Source organism: Orbicella franksi, chromosome 3, assembly GCF_964199315.1.
Source record: "Orbicella franksi chromosome 3, jaOrbFran1.1, whole genome shotgun sequence".
In the NCBI taxonomy this organism is placed as follows: domain Eukaryota; kingdom Metazoa; phylum Cnidaria; class Anthozoa; order Scleractinia; family Merulinidae; genus Orbicella; species Orbicella franksi.
Genome location: NC_138147.1, coordinates 5,998,134 through 6,015,131, shown reverse-complemented (window position 1 = coordinate 6,015,131; position 16,998 = coordinate 5,998,134). Strand labels below are relative to the sequence as shown.

Below are 16,998 nucleotides of genomic sequence, written 5' to 3'. Positions count from 1 at the left end.
CACAGAACAAATCGAAACGTTGAACGGCACAACTTTATTTATTCTTTGCCGCCTGTACATAAAAATAATTCTTCCTCAAATAATTCATAGGATTTACATGTAATCGTACACATTCGAAATATTTAACATCGTACAATTCTTATATAAATTTCCGCCATACTTTATTTCGCGACCGAATCATCCGAGTCCGAAACGGCTTCGTTTATTTTTTTACTCCTCGTGTGGAAACGCTACGAAGGAAGTTGAATAACCATCTTTAAAACTTGAGCAGAAACGTCGAATTCTACCATGGATTTGTTGCATCCTGCAATCATTCTGGAAAATAGCAGAACAAATTTCAAAAATAGACACCAGTTTTGAAATGTAAAGATCACTCTCACAAAATCTAATTGCTCCCCGATCACATCGTCTGGAAATTTGGTCGGAACGTCGGATCCCCCTTCAAGGTAGGCTCGATTTCCGCGGCTTTCTCGAGTCCGTCAAGGGCGAAAAGAACTGGAAACAATCCCAACGTCCAATAGATGAATGAACGTTGAGTGCTTGGCTAGCCTCCAAAGCACATCCTTTTTGGGCTCGTCACGCAATCTTTTGAGCCCCAAAAGCGTCTAGTTATAAGGCTATTGTGCAAATGAATCTGTCTAGTTTAGCAGCCAGCGTGACAGAATAGCCCTTTCCACGGTTAGCTTTTATTTGCATTACAGTCAACTACAAAATTGACCGAAGTTGACTCACATACATGTGGATTATATTGTAATCCAAATACGCAAAGTTAATCAAGTTGAACCCTTGCAGGCGGGCGGGCGGAAGGAGAATTACCTGTAGCTGTAGGGTTCCCCGTCTCCCTTCCGGTCCCCTGAAATTGAAGTCCCCTTCATTTAGTCTAGTTTTAGGTTTCCTCGCCTACAGACCCGTTTGTCCCGTAAATTACCTCTCGGGTCTTTTGGTGGGGCCTCACTGGGTGGTAAAATGGAAACTGGAATTTGTCTGTTTGATCACTGGGAAAATCGGATTTAGGCCACTAGGACTGGGAATCACAAACAAAAAATTGAGAACGGGAATGAATTTTGGGAAAAAATTGGCCGTGAAATGGGATTTTTTGAGCAAAATCTGGGCTGGAAAATAGGATTTGAACACCACCCCCACCCGCCCCCCTTCAGGAACGTTCTTAAGAGGACAATAAAAGTGCATGCTGAAGTGAAGAAAAGGTAAAGAACTCTTTTGGCAAAACTAATTCCTCATCCTTTTTAACAATAAAGAGGTCACTGCGCATTTTCAAAAACGCCCCTTGGTAGGGATGGACGGATTATTTAATTACTGAAGCGTATGTCGCTCCAGTGCTTAGGGAGGTAACGAAGACTAACCTTTGCACCAAAAAATTCTGAAGCATCTTCACCGGGCGAAGGAGGATCAACAGGACCAAGAGACGAAAAGCCTATTGACAGGTAAAATTACTAATGTAAGAAACGAGTCTTCATCTCAATGCTTTGGCGTTCATCGAAGGAAATAAACGCAAAACCTGGCATATCAAGCTTCTCCTGGAAAAAAAATTGTTGTGTTGGAATCTGTGAAATCTTAACGATTGGCCCCCCATAGTTAGGTCTGAAAGATTGAGTCGAACCCTAGTCGATATGAGTAGCTTACTAAATGGTATTCTACTTAATGAGCAGCATAGTAGATCGATATAAGTAGATGAGTAAAGAAATAATTTGACATTTCCAACATTCTACAACCGATGAGGTGAGAGAAGGGGGGTCATACAGCCCAGCCGAAGTTTGCATTATTACCATATTTCCATTTTACTGAGTCTTCGTAAAATACGATGGCTACAACAGCATCTTCTTCCAAAACCTTTCAATAAAAAGAAAAACAGCTTTCAGTGGTTAAAATTCGGCATTTTGGTCGCTAAGCCCGGGAATAACTTAACACTTTTTTAGAACATTGCGAAAATGATTGTCATTGGACGACAAGTTTATTATTTGTATTTCAGAAGATAACAAAATACATCACTCCTTAAAAAAGAGAAAGGAAGTAATAACTTCTGTAATATACATACATGACATACATAAATAAACTTTATTTGAGTGTCAACAAGATTTAGCACATGCATTGCTAACTTCAGTCAATTGCTTTACTAATAATATTTCAGTAAGAGCACAATTAAATTATTACAGATCACAAGTCATTTAAATGTTCGTTCAAACATCATCAGTCCAAAATCACGGAAGAATTCCACAGGTTTCATTCCGATCTTCTCTTCTAAAAGCTTCTTGCCCCATTTGGTGTGACGCTCTTTGTGAAAAGTGGAGAAGATGAAATCACCTTCCACTTGCTGACATGCGCTCCTCAGCTGTTGAACAACATGCACTTGGAACATGACTGGATCTTCTGTGTAAATGGACGCCACCCAATGCATGTGCTGCACTCGGGGCGAGCGCCGACCATGCGCGAATGACTTCGGTAGCTGACCATTGGAGCAGTCGTCTGCATCTCGGTCCGAGAAGACGCAATCGCCGTCTTCAAAAATGCAATCGATATTGGATCGGAGAGCTTCGAAAGGTTCCCAGTCGATGATGATCGTACGACCAGGAAACATGTTTGCTACTGAATCGTCCAGAATAGAATTGTAAACAAACATTCTTGTACAGGGTTTGACCTTCACGTCAAAATTGGTCGCCACCTCTTCCAGATGATGCGGTTTCAGGCTTTCCCTGTTGACGTAATAGGCAAAAATATCTCGCTCACACAAGGCGGTGTCACCGTATTTTTTCTGAATGGCAAGTCGTTCAATGTTGTCGGACTTGGTCGTGAAACGTTCTCGGCAAACCTTGGGATATTCCCGTCTTATGTGCTGATGTATGGCGTCGATCAACCGAGTACTTAACCCCAATCCACGGAACCTGGGGTGAATTCGCAAGCCTTGACTGATAAACGTCTTGCCTTCGTCCACGATGTGAACTGCTCTCAAACCAACGAGTTTGTCTCCATACTGAGCAACAAAAATCGTGCGGTTTGGTTTGGCCAGCCACTGGTGGAAAATACACGGGAAGTAATCATGGCCGCTGTAAATCCCCTCTGACATCTCCAGAATGGCTGCAAAGTCGGTCGCCACCGCTTTTCGAATGGTTATTTCCTTCATGGTTCGCCCTCTTCGAACGCTATACAGGGAAGCTTTCTCGATTTAACTTGGTAGTTAGTGAAAATGCGAGGACTCTTTTTCCAAAACATATTTAAATTGTAATTCGTGTGAAAAAACAACTATTATTGGGACCAAAGACAGGTGACCGTTAGGTAAAAAGTTACTTCCAACAAAAGAAATTTTAAATTTAGCAGTTTTTAACAATACCTACTGATCATTTTGTAATTCTAAAATATTAGACGTTAATCCCGCATCATATCAAAAGTGAACAATATGCGAAAACGAAACCTAAACAAAGTTTACAGGAAAAGTGCTAATAATAACTCGTTCGAAAAAGTGGCCATTTTCTTGTAATAATAACTTAAAAATAGTACTTTTTGGTAGTGCCAGGCTAGCTCCTGGTAAGTCGGACACTTTACTTTTAACTACAGCACGATCCAGTTTTATTATAATTCAGCTGAAAAACGATTATTTATCGAGTGTATTCTTCGTCTTAATGGGAGACTGAGATCACTTTCGTAAACTGCATCGCTTAACAAGTAAACCTCTGAATTTTACTCGACGCAGAACCCAATACTTTTCTTGTTGACCCGTAACTGTGTCGAATTATTATTTGTTTCAACATTTTGAGAAGTCGCGGAACGAAAAAGAGCAAATTTTACCGAAATTAAAATCAAGTGAGATGATTATACACACCACTTAACATGTATTTAAAATACAATAGTTGTGCTTATGAACGGTTATGACGACGCTTTATTACTGTTCGCACTCCTACGTCAAAACAGACGGCTTTTTCTCACGAGATGATCGCTTCTTAAAAAAAATGATACGCTGACTTGCTTGCGGTTTCAAAAGTTTTGGAATCGATTGTTTACTTATCTGACTTTAGCATTTCTCGGCTGAGACATATTAAGAAAGTTTACATCAAATCTTACCTGCCTTTTTCGATTCTCAGAGCCGATGTGTTTCCAATGAACATCAAGTCTCTGATATTTCTTTTTTCATTGCAAACGTTAAACCAACCAAATAACTTTTCCGGTGATTTGCAGTTGTAGTCACTACGGATCCCTCAACTTAAAATCATAAACAAATCGCTGATTATATCAAACCACGCTAAAAAAATCTTTAGACATGTTTTTTTTTTCATGTTCAGTGAACATGAGTCTGATTCGAATTCAGCATAAGAGAAGTATCAACGCATACTGAACGTCAATTCAGGATCTTCATGACCTGCTGTGCAATAAAATATGTTATAAAATACGTAACACACATTTCACTTGATGGATAGAAGGTATCATTCTACAAACGAATCGGCTGTCATTGTTATGTAATGCGTCGAAGAATATTGAGAAGCAGCAAACCAGTCTCACTACAGTTAAAATCATATGCAAATTCAATGAAATGTCTAAACGGTACTACGATCCACATAGCAGGAAAAAACGTTAAAATTATTTCCCACACTTCAAAGGTTACTGAGCCGTTCTCGATTAATGTTTCCTGTTTAGGTATATTTAGGACTTACAGAATTACTACGACAACAGATTTATATATAGGGACTGAATAATGTATTTTTTACGCTCAAAGCTTAACTCGGGAAATCAACTGCTGCGCAAGCTCCACGGCTGCTGTTCAACGTTTTCCCGCCTCCGAACGTCTCTTCGGTCATCACTGACGTACTGTTGACGAACTAAATACTTTTTGTTAGAAGTAATTTTGACTTCTATTAATGCCTTAATTTTTGTCTATAATTCATTCAGTGGAAAATAATCGTTAAGCTCGCATTCAACGCCGCTAACGTCACACGATTACCAGGCCTAAATGCAAATTATCGCAAGCAAAATTTCGATAACAGACCACAGCTTATAGAAGCATTCAGAAAGGTAGTAAATGCACACGCATAGCGAACGCACTAGCTCGTAGCTTCGCCCATCGCATTCGATAGGATTGTGCCGACAGCGTCATTAAAACAATACACGCAAAAATAGCACTTAGAACCAGACAGGATATTCCTTACGTACATTACTTGCAAAAAAACTGTCGGACTTTTTATTTCGGACGTTGAATTTTCGGACACTTTTTTTCTCACTTCAGACAAATTTCAGACGAAAATTTCGGACAATTACGTGACACATAACTAACGTAAATTTACGGCTACAAAACACGTTTTAGACTGAAACAACATCTGCGAAAATGACAGTTTTACTGCACCGGTCAAGGCTTTACAAATACACCGACGGGAAAATAAGAAAAATTGAGTTACTTCAATCAAGCCGTTTTGTATCTCAAGCTGCAGTGTCTCAATTATAGTTCGTTCTATAAAGGAAGCTAACGGCTTTGGAGCTATTTAAAAGTGTATACTGTACTGTAAATATTTCGGACGTTTGGATGGCTCTATTTTCGGACCCTTTTTTGTCCGACATTAAAATCGTCCGAATTTTTTTACAAGTAATGTAAAGCACTCTGTACTGCTGTATTGCACTTCTTAATTGCTTCACCTACCTCCGACCTGAGGGATAACTTCGCATGAGCGATAGCCAGGCTGGTCCTAGGAAGTAAAACACGCTTATTGTACTCCAACTGAAGGATACTGATGGTTGTTATTCGCGAACGCCGGATAACTGGTTACATGCATATCACTTGCAAATGAAAAAGAATAAACTGAGCCAATCGTCAAAACGTTAGTTACGCTGACTAAACACTTGCACCGCCAATTGCAACTGAGCGTGGCAAATGTTAAAATTCTCTGATATGGTCGCCGATCGCCGAAAACGTCAAAGGAATTGTTTAATATTTTTCTAACTCCCTCCCCGAAAACAACCTTGAATATGGTGACTGGTCTTGATAGCTAAACAGAAACACTGGGTAGGGATGGGGGTGGGGGGGTGGGAGGTGAAAAGAATCACAGCACTTTTGATTAAAAATGCATCGATCTCGGAAAATAGTTTGACACTGAGGAGTTTACTTTGAATATTTGAGGTAGGTTGTCAAAGTGGAGACAATAAATAGAACTTACAGAGTTTGCAGTGCGGAAGCAGCGAAGTCCATGCCACCTGTTGAATGAGAGTCTCTGGTTCGCCGGTTTGCTAGATAATAACCTTGAATAAGATCTTGTGCTGCCAATGTCAGAACAGTATGGTGACGTCCAGCATAGTGAAGGAACTAAAGAAACAAATTCAAAGGCTGGCATAAACTGCAGATATTGCTGGTTTTCAGTGTCACGCAATTCAAAATAGATCAAAATAAAAATCAAAACCGGTCAATAGATAAAGTCCAGAATCTGGGAAATGAAAGAAAGTAAATATGCAAAGACTCTCGCCAAAATTCTGGTCACAGCAATTTTTCTTATGCGAGATATGCGGAGAAATTTTTTACCCACATTTATAGAGATTTGTATGGAGACGCCATGCTGGTGCCCACCCGTATGGGCACCAACATGGCGGCCGGAAACCAACAGAAACATCTGTCACTGAGTTTTGCTACAAAAACGTAAATTTATCCCTCGAGAAACTCCAAAACATTAAAATAATACTTTTTCTAAGACATGAGCTGTTCAGATAGCCAAGTTGCCCGAAATAAGACACGTTTTTAACCATCATGACAGCTCTCTAGGCCGTCACGTAAATGCCGCGTCACGCAAAAGCTTAGAAATTCAAGCGTAGTGTATCACAAAACCAAACACCCATTCGGAGCGAAAATTTGTACGAATATTAGTTTTTCAGCTGCTCTTATACATCATTTAAGTAAAATCTCAGGAAGATCAATAGTTTTGTAGTTCGAATTTTAGTGACGTCATGTGAAAACCAGCTATTAGTTTAACAACCAATTTCCTTTACTGTGAATGAGTTCTGAAAATGAGCTGTCTGAGTCTGAGCTGGGTTTAAAATGGCGTTTCCTTACGCTTCCGGTGGGAAGTTCTTCGGCTATAAGAACGGGAACTTGCAAAGCTCAGCCGGGGGTGGTAATGTGGTCCATGCGACATGGTGCGTACCTACGTTCCGAGTAACGCCGGGGAAACCAATCAAGGAAATAACAGCTTTATGATTAGGGCTTAGCTAGCCAAGATCAATTCCACCAAATACAAGCACCAAAAAAATACGGAGCAGGCATTATTTTCCTGTTCTTATTGAACGTGAAGATCAAGCCATGCCATACTCAGACTGAAATCCATTTATGAAAACTTATCCATAGTCGTCCAAAGAAACTACTTTTTTTTTTTCTGATTAGCTATACCTGCCCCATTTCCTCATCACTGATGTATAACGAGGCTACATCTTCTGGGTCCTCCATCGCTTTCTTTAACACCTCCTCGCTCACCAATCCATCAGAATTATCGACATTCCCAGCTGATCCACTCAAGTTTAACACCAGCGAAAACTGTCTACAGGTGTGAAATGTGTAGAAGACGGAAGAGACGAAATGAATTTCATAAGGAAAGATTGTTTTAACTCTTTAAATCAATTTCCCAAGGAATGGATGCTCTACTGCTTTATAGAGTATTGCTACCCCCCTTTGGATGGGATGCTAGTCCATCGCTGGTGCCCCAGCATTTTGTCAGGTTCACCGTACAATTCACTCGTACCCATCTATACTCCTGGTTATGGCAAAACACTGAGAGTGAAGAGCACATCTCAATGACCACAGCAAGGGTTCAAAGTCAAACTTGCTAAAGATATTCAACATTAAAACCAGGACACGTTCAGCATTTTCGTTTCTCATCTTAGACCTATCTACAGCGTTTAAAGCTTAACTTGGAAAGATAGCTGTATTGTTATTATATTTGAAAAGACGAAATATCAAAGACAAGGGACAGTACTTACTCCACAAATGCTCTTGGCAATGTTGGACAGTCCTACAAAGAAGCACATGTTAAGAAATATCGATAAAAAGGAATTGCCAAAACCGACTAAAACAATTGTATTTTGAAGAACCTACTGAGCACTCGCATTAGATGAACGTACCTTTATAATGTGACCTGGGTGTAACATAGGATCAAGCACTGCTTGGTGCGGACCCGTTTTCTGTGCTGGTTCAGAACACGCCCACAGACTACAGCTCAGAGGTATAGACAGTTGGTAACCTTGACAAGCCCAGTACTTCTCTGGAACCTTGACCGTCACGGTGCCATTCTCTAACGCTTGCACAGATGAAGTAAATATGATCATTGATGAGGCTTTGGTCGAATTATGTACTCATCACAGAATTAGCCGTGACTACCTCTTTATGTAAGAAAGTATCAAGTATAAAAGATTCGTGTTGCGACCGACAGTCTTCACAAACTGTTATGTTGTATAAAATGTTGCCCGTAGGGGACAGTGGCCTTCAACTTTGTCTTCTATTTTAAAAATTTTTCTGGTTTCTCTAGATGTATGTCATGTGGTCTTGCAACACAACGTATAATTTCGTTCCTGGGATTGAGGAAGAAAATCCGTCTGTGTTTGCGGCTGAGCTAGGCGTAGCCTGTCTATGAAGTATTTATGTTTCCTTACTTGTGTGGAGTAATCAAACCCTCATTCAGTATAACTGGCCAGCAAATTGAAATGTTATAGCTAATAACACACTCTGGTCATTTCAGATAGTTGCATTGTTTAGCAAGTTATCATACCACTTTGAAGTTTTTCTTTTTGGTCCTTCTTCAGAACAGCCATGTTGGGAATAACACATATCCCATTAGTTGCCAAAGGAATACACCCAGCTGCAGCGATAAAATTTAAGACAAAATATCTCATCATTGAGACAAAACCATGAATACGATGTTATTCCGTCGCACTATTTGCCAACGGCACCTCCATACACTTTAAAGAAAGTTTACACGCTGAGGTCTGGAATGTGTTCGAATATCCAGAACAACAAGACAATACGCCTTCTATACCCACTCGACGCACTCGGCTTCAAATAACTTCGAAACGATATTAGAACTGCGGTAATGGATCTCTGGATAAAAAAACTGTTAACTGTTGGTAGCTCTATATATATTTCGCTCTTCGTGCCTCTTCAGTCGTCCACCATAGTTTATTTGAAGATTTGAGAATATATTATTACCTTCATACAAGATTAGTTATAGACACAAATTTAATGCAGCAGTCGTGTATATATATTACTAATCTACTTGGGAGTAACGTATGACCTCACTTTTAAGCCACCCCGTTGTTATGAGCTGACTTGTTATTACAACCAAGCAAAAAATTCATCAATTTCCAGTCTGAAAACAGTTTCCGTTGGACTTACTAGTTGGTGCAACCAGCAACCATCAGTTTTAGTCCTCCGCCTCCATGTTCTTCATAAATTTACCTTGTTACTTACTAGACAATTTATAAAGAAAAGATCAAAACCTAGAGGATGACTAACCATTGACCATACAAGTGTCCGAGCCAAAAGGATCCCGAGAAAATGATGGGAACAATTCACTAATGGGCGAGTAGACAAGCATTCTCTCTGCAAAAGAAGCTCCATACAACAACAGCCGTTGAACCCTGAGAAGATCGTCGGCAATAACAAGCAAGTGAAGATTCCTTGAATGAACTTGCTTAGTATCTTCAGAGGAATCAGAGGAGTGAAGCAGCAGCAGACACATCAGCATGAACATTTTCAGTTGAAAGAATGTACCAGGAGGTGTCACACAACCTGTACATGAGGGATCTTGATTATATATCAAGCATTTCGTTTGCTCACAGTTCAAACGTTTACCAAGGGAAATGACAACGGGACACACAGCGGAATGTCCTAACGCAATATTCGAAATGTTTGACCTTAATGGTTCATATTCTCTATCGAGGGTTTGATATATTTTCTCAAACAACTCATTTTGAAACACACTAAAACTGAATACAAAGAACACTTGAAGTCACACAATTAAAAGGAAAAAAAGGAACATGAAACAACTAATTAGAAGTTTTCTTCACAGTCACACATTTCAGTCTTCTTAAAAACAGTGACAGTGTTTCAAAGAACTGAATTTCATCCAGATCACGAAGAACAGGCTAGTTAGCAATTACACAGAGGTATTCTGGGTTTTCATTTTTAAGATCATTAAAACACAGCGTACCTCCAAAGCAGTAAGTTAGACTGGCAGCAAAACTCCAGGGTGAGTCCAGCCTGTCTGAATGGAAATAAAATATACATTTTAAATTACATTTAATTTAGTGATCATTCATAGTATTAGACTGATTCTAAAATACTTGCTCAGCATCTGTGGATGGGTGGGCAGGAGAAGTAACCCTTTTAAGCCATATCCTACATCAGAAACGGCCTGCAGAGCAGATTGTCTTGTTTTTGACCTATGTTGTTGGATTCTGGGATTGTGCCCTTACTAGCCTACAGCTATTTTATTTTGTGACCCTTAATTCATCATCGACAGCAAGTCCAAATTCGATTATGAGTTAAAATCACCTTCATGACCAGTATTCTTTTGTAAGATGTTATTGGACCTAATGTTACCTTTGTATAGCAACTCTATGCTCTCTGGTAGACTGGATGGCATTAAACTTATGAATGGACTAGGACTTATCTGTCAGAGAAAGAAACATTTGTAACACCTTCTGAGCTAAAAGTTATCGACACACAATTAACAATGCCATGCCATTACTTTATTTTCAGTTTGTTGCAAAACAATCAACACATAGCACTGTATTGCTATCAACAACACATACTTTATTTCCTCACAATTTTCATTGATACTAAACAACCACATCTTTATATTCTGTAATCATCAGATCAATAAATCTAGCCACTCGTTCTAATCTTAAGTTATTGAAAACATGCAGACGTGGCACTATTGGCAAATATCAAGACAGAATGCCATAAATGACCAGAAAAGTCTTACCTTCTCTATGTTATTTGCCTGTAAAAAATTATCAATATCCCTAAATTAGTTGCTACAATAACACTTATTTGAATATAAATGTCCAAAGGACCTAACAACAAATAAATAAATTATGGTGAAACATGCCATTTCCACAGCCAAAATGTAGAATTTTTTAAACAGGACAAGATGCTTTATCTCGCAGTCATATGAATTCATGTCAAAGTTACAGTCCAGTTCTGGTCATAACTGAACTAATCCAAGTTTAAGATGAGATATAGAGCTACAGTTTCACACATTCTCCAGATGTTCATCATTAAATAATTCTATTATTTAGACATAATTTCACTGATAACAAGACAGCATGTTACCTCAAACACTGGAGTACAAAGGAAGTGGACAGATGAATCATGGATTTCACAGGAAGGTAAAACAACAAATGAAAAGTAGCAACCAATCTGAACTTCCTTGATAAGCTCATCTATCCAAGGAAATAATTTTCAAAAGACAACATGAGACAATAAAGAAATTAGCTGATAAAAAGGTATATAAATCAAAGAAAAAAAGCTGCTCTTGTACACATACAATATTCTGATAAAACTGCATGTACAAATTGAGGGATGATGAATGAGTAAATCTGAGACTCAACAAGATGCCAAGATCACTAACAACCTAGTAGTTACACAAAGACTGTGAGACTGTGTGGACTAAATCATTTTAGACTCTTAGACAGAAATAAGCACAGAGTTTCTTTTAGGTTCTTTTTAGGTAGAGCTCCCTGTCCCTACATTAATGACTGAGTAGTGGCTGTTATCTTTTACCTCTGACATAAATTGGAATAGCTTGGTAGAATTTTCCTTCATCAGTGTTGATCCATAGATTCTTGTGTACTGTTAAGGGAGATAGTACTTGCACAATACACTTATCTGAGAAAAAAGACAGTGACTGTTTATAATCAATACATGGTCAAAATCTCACGCTGAGGCACACAGTGGCAATCTAAAATAAACATATCAGTAAAGAAGATAAAATATCTGGCAAATATAAAATCAATTTACAAATCAATATATATAAAATAAGAAACTAAACATAAAATACTTTCAATATCCAAGCACTTAGTACACAACAAATTTTTTAAGGTTACAGCAACAATATAATTTGGCAATTACCTGCTAAAGTACGGCATGTGACATCTTCAATAAGAGAGGATCCACAATATTTGCACACAAAATCACTTCTAGATAACAAATGCAAGAGTGAGTAACAAAATGTTGTAATAAAAACTGATCTAGAATAGCTGTAAGTAAACAAATCAAGCATCTTCAGCATTTCAGCTTTTTTAAAAGTACCTATTGTACATATATAACCACAGTGCCGATGGAAGAATTCAACAAGAGTTTTTCTTTGGGTCTCAAGTATACAACTTACCTAATTGTAACATTCTCAGTTTTTCCAGCCAAGTGTACTCTGATATAACAATATTTAGCAGAACCAAAGCACTCAGATTGAGGACAATAGAATCTTGCACTTTGGCTACGACAAAAAGTTGAAGAAGTTGTTAAAACTAACTACCAATGTCATATCATGCCATGCTACACTATACTATACTAAGAAAATAACAGTCCTAAAGGATCAGAGGAAGACACTTAATACATCCATAGGCTGTTGATACTCACGTGTACTGGGTGACAGCTGTTCTTCCAGTCACAACGCCAACAATCTTTACAAGATTAGATCTACCATATTTAGCAAGGTTCTTACTGGTTACACACCTGCCATTTAAAAATGTCAAAACTAGCTTTAATACTTTTTCATTGTTTTATAAGATAGCCGCTGTTGATATCTTTTTGTTGTATAATTCTGTAACAGCTGCACATAACAGATTAAAAATTACCAGAAGACCCAGGTTTTGGATTTTGGATGATGACAAAGGAAGTTAAGTGTGTTGCACAAGAACACAATGCAATAACTCCAACCAGTCCTTCAACCCAAATTGCTTGATCTAAACAGAGTCCATTGACCTTTTCATCAGCCCATTCGCTTGTCCTATGTATTTTAAGTACATACTGGCACTTAAACCACTTTTTAAACAAAACCTTACTCCTGACGTGGTGAAACTGACAAAAACCTGACCACAGCAAGAACTTGTGATGGGAACAACAAATCAGGTATCCATGATAAGGTGTGAATAATAACAAAACACACCTAGAAAAAGAAAAGAAAGCAGTTATGTTCCAAAAGGTCCACAGCAGGAGCTTCTGCTGCATCTTTTGGGGGTATTGGCCCCTAAAAATATGGCAGGACATAATGTTTTGTTATAGAATTGGTACCTCTTAGGGGTGAAAAACATTTCAAGCCACGCCCACAGAACAGCATCTTGGTACCTCTTAGGGATTCTTTTCAAAATTACTGACGAGCATCACCGTTCTTTTTATATGGGAGTCCTTTCCCCAGGATTTAGAATAGCAATTTTCATGCACTATTGATACTTACAGTGAGAATTTCACAAGGACGGTTTGAATGTTTTTTACCAAGAGTTTAGAGCTAGAGAGTAAACCAGTTATTCTCCAGTAATTGTTAGTTACCGATCTTGATGTACTCACTCTTTTTCTGGATCTAACTTTTAAGCCTGGTCTATAATAATATTAAAGTGGTGAAACAGAGTCCCTCTTTCTTTACAACTATAAATAATAGGTAACAGTTTTATGTCATTGATCTACCAAACAAATCAGCCATCTTACCTCTTGAAACACATTAATGGCATTCAAAGGCTCAGTTAAAACCAGATTCCCAAGTGTAGCTACAAGACCAAATAATGCGGTAGCTAGTTTAGCAAAAACTGGAGGAGCTGAACAAGCACAGTAAATTTTGAACTGGGCATTGAAGGGGTTAAACTTGCTTTATGAGCCATACCATTAAAATCCAGCAAATGCATCAAGTCCATTCCAAAAACAAATCTATAAACAGTCTTTTCCTGCATAAAATGAGAAAATCAGAAAACATTCACTCTCAGAAAAAAATGGCTAAGAACTTCCACAGAGAGCTTGAGCAATCAGGTCCTGTGCAGCAAGTTTTGGATTGGGTGGGGGAATGAGGGGACACCTGAACACACTTTTGATTGTGAGTGGCAGATTTCACAGCCATTTTGCTAATGCTGTAAACACAACAACTTGATGGTTTTACTGAGTACACCCCAATCCTTTGTGGAGTCATTCTCATAACAGACCAAAATATGTTGGTCCAGAAAATATCCTTACCCCTCTCAAAGAAGGTTTTTTTTCAGTTTGAATCTCCCAGTCAGGAAAGTCCAGTTTTGGTTGATACTTCCCTTTAAAAATTCCCCCTTAGGAATTTCCATTAACCCTCCTGGTAGTGGGCATGGATATTTTCTGGAACCACACAATTTCAGAAAATGGGAGTTGAGAATTGAATCACTGTGCAGTGCCAGGGTACAACAATGATCTACATGGTGTAAAGCAAGTAAGTACTAGACAAAGACCCTTTTCTCCCATGTTCTGAAATTTACCCAGATGGTTGTTCTTTGGGCTTCAATGGGCCCTTAGCAAGGATGTGCCCTTAAAGGACTGGTAATAAATTAAGAATAACACACCAGGTATAATTTGTGTATGCAGCATACTTAGAACAATTTAACAAGTTGACGTCAGTTTTTCATGTACTATTTCCAAAACGAGAGCGAGTGTTTCATTGGGGTATCCAAACACCGAGAAACAAATGAAAGCACGAGGCCGTAGGCCAAGTGCTTTTATTGTTTCGAGGTGTTTGGATACCCCGATGAAACACGAAGCACGAGTTTTGGAAATAACTTCTCATGATCACTCTTGAAGAAATGATAAACAAAGACTTCCAATTAGAATTGTTTGCTGTCTAACATTCCTTCCTCGATAATTTCAATATCAATGATATTTTTTACCGGCGTAATTAATTTGCATTTATGGTGCGATTTAATGTATTGAGATGTGAAAGTTGCTGGGGTTGCCAGCATTTACAAGTTGTCGTTTAGTCAGGATATATATCGCAAGAAAGTCGTTCGAGAGATTTTGGTAGCCGAAAAGTGTGGAGGATGAGAGGAAAAGTGTTGATAATGCAGTACCGAAATCAACAGCTTATAAAGCCAAATGGTCGTGTAAGGTTTTCAAGGAATGGAAACCGCATCGATTAGTGAAGTCCTGTACTTTGGAACCCGGCGGTCTTTTTACCAGGAAAGACTTTAAAGAAAGAGTGCAAACTTTGGAAACGGCCATTACAGATATGCCTGCATGCAGTCTCAACTACTGGCTGTCGAAGTTCATTCAAGAAGTAAACAATTCCTCTGGGGAACGTTATCCTTCCCGTTAGTTGTACTCGATTATTTGCAGACTGAAGTGCCACCTTTCTGATGTAAATGGAAGTGCTGCATTGAACCCTTTGGACATGTCCGACCAAAGGTAAGTTACATTTTTTGGGATAAAATTTGGTTCGCGTAAACTACTTGTGTGCATTGTTTTTAATACTACTTTTTTTCTTTCGCTTTCTTAGGTTTGTGACATTTCGGCGTGTTTTGGATGCAGAAATGAAAGAAGCAACGCGAATGGGTGTGACTTTGAAAACAAAAGGAGACACATTGTAAAAGCTTACTTCTGAGTAATAAATATTCATTGATTTTGTGCAAGTTGTCATTGTGCATATTTTAGTGGTATATACCACTCTCACTGGAGAGTGGTATACTGTTTTTCATTGGGTATCCAAACACATGCACGTGATGTGGTATACATCTTGTGGTTGGTAGTTGACCTTATGAATTATTAATGAGTTTGAGAAGCATCTGTCCTGTTACTGATAATGAATTTCATCATAACATTGTCAAGTCTCATAGTAAATGGTTTGAACCCAGGAGTATCAGTAGTTCATATTGTGTGATCGTCCGGGTGAGGGTAGTTCTGAAAAGAACTATTGTTGGTGACTGACGTTTTGACAACCTGAACGGAAGTCATCTTCAGAGTCACTCTGAAGATGACTTCCGCTCAGGTTGTCGAAACGTCAGTCACCAACAACAGTTCTTTTCAGAACTACCTTCACCTGGATGATCACACAATACGAACTATCTGTCAAGTCTGCTTCTTTGACAATGTTATGACAAAATTCATCGTTAATAACAGGACAGATGCATGAAAAACTGACGTCAATTCGTTTTTTGCAATTTAACAAATTGTCCAATTGTCCACTCTCGCTCATTGACGCATAGTGTAAATTATAAATTCATGTGTGTGTCTGCCTATTGACAATGAAAATTAGCCACTGAGTGCAGGAGAATTTCTGCAGTTACCGTAAAAGGTGCATTTGATGCCAGCTCGAATAGACCATTTAGAGTTCCTGTTTAACAATTCCTGGTGGAAAACCTTTTATCTGCTTTAATTGTAAGATTAAGCTTACGTGAAAATGAGTTTTACCCACAAGCATGTTCATTTTCATGTAAGGTTAAGTCGTTAAGCTTTTTGGAAGCTGATCCCGTATGTTCTCACCGATGAGAAAATTTCTCAGTTAACTATTAACTATCGAATATTATACGCCGGTGTAGTGAGATAAAATGTGTCTCATCAACCAAATAAACATTTTCTGTCAAATCATGGAAAGAAAACACACATACCGCAAAATCTGCTGTGTAGCATTCACATTGTTTCTTGAGCTGGTCAAAGGCCCCACATTCACACAGCCATTCGAACGCTACTTCTGGGATACTCTTTGCCTCCATTAAATTTGTAAATACTTATTACACTTCCAAGAATAAACAGAGAAAAACCTAATCTATAAAACTACATGTTCTTGTGTCGATTTTACTTACACTGGCCGCACGCGTGACCTTTGACAGCCGGTGAAATTTTCCCGCCTTTTCTTTTCTGCGCGCGATCGACCAAATAATATGTTTCCCGCGGTACCAAAATTTAAGAGTAGTGACTTTGACAATCCCACAGATGAAGAAACTCTTCACACAAGAAAAAATTCTCTTCGCATCGCAGTTCATCAGAGTACATTGTATTTTGATAAAATCCAGACGATCACTGCATGA

At 38.6% G+C, this 16,998-nt stretch overlaps 2 protein-coding genes across 2 annotated transcripts; both read right to left on the bottom strand.

Moving 5' to 3' along the window:
• Positions 1-27: 27 nt before the first annotated feature.
• LOC145480900 (minichromosome maintenance domain-containing protein 2-like) lies at positions 28-16,996 on the bottom strand. Its single transcript, XM_081459239.1, has 22 exons — positions 16,579-16,996; positions 13,848-13,908; positions 13,676-13,734; positions 13,036-13,139; positions 12,611-12,706; positions 12,363-12,467; positions 12,104-12,171; positions 11,756-11,860; positions 11,306-11,415; positions 10,956-10,973; positions 10,571-10,640; positions 10,179-10,232; positions 9,482-9,757; positions 8,739-8,828; positions 8,095-8,270; positions 7,954-7,985; positions 7,367-7,514; positions 6,150-6,295; positions 5,636-5,681; positions 1,785-1,848; positions 1,362-1,432; positions 28-315 (listed from the first exon to the last, which is right to left on the bottom strand). The coding sequence occupies exons 1-22, from the start codon at positions 16,681-16,683 to the stop codon at positions 211-213; spliced, it is 2,109 nt and encodes a 702-aa protein (XP_081315365.1). The 5' UTR covers positions 16,684-16,996; the 3' UTR covers positions 28-210.
• Positions 2,101-3,182, bottom strand: LOC145483077 (histidine N-acetyltransferase-like). The gene has a single exon (XM_081461691.1). It carries the CDS (start codon positions 3,134-3,136, stop codon positions 2,180-2,182), a length of 957 nt encoding a protein of 318 aa, XP_081317817.1. The 5' UTR covers positions 3,137-3,182; the 3' UTR covers positions 2,101-2,179.
• Positions 16,997-16,998: the final 2 nt, after the last annotated feature.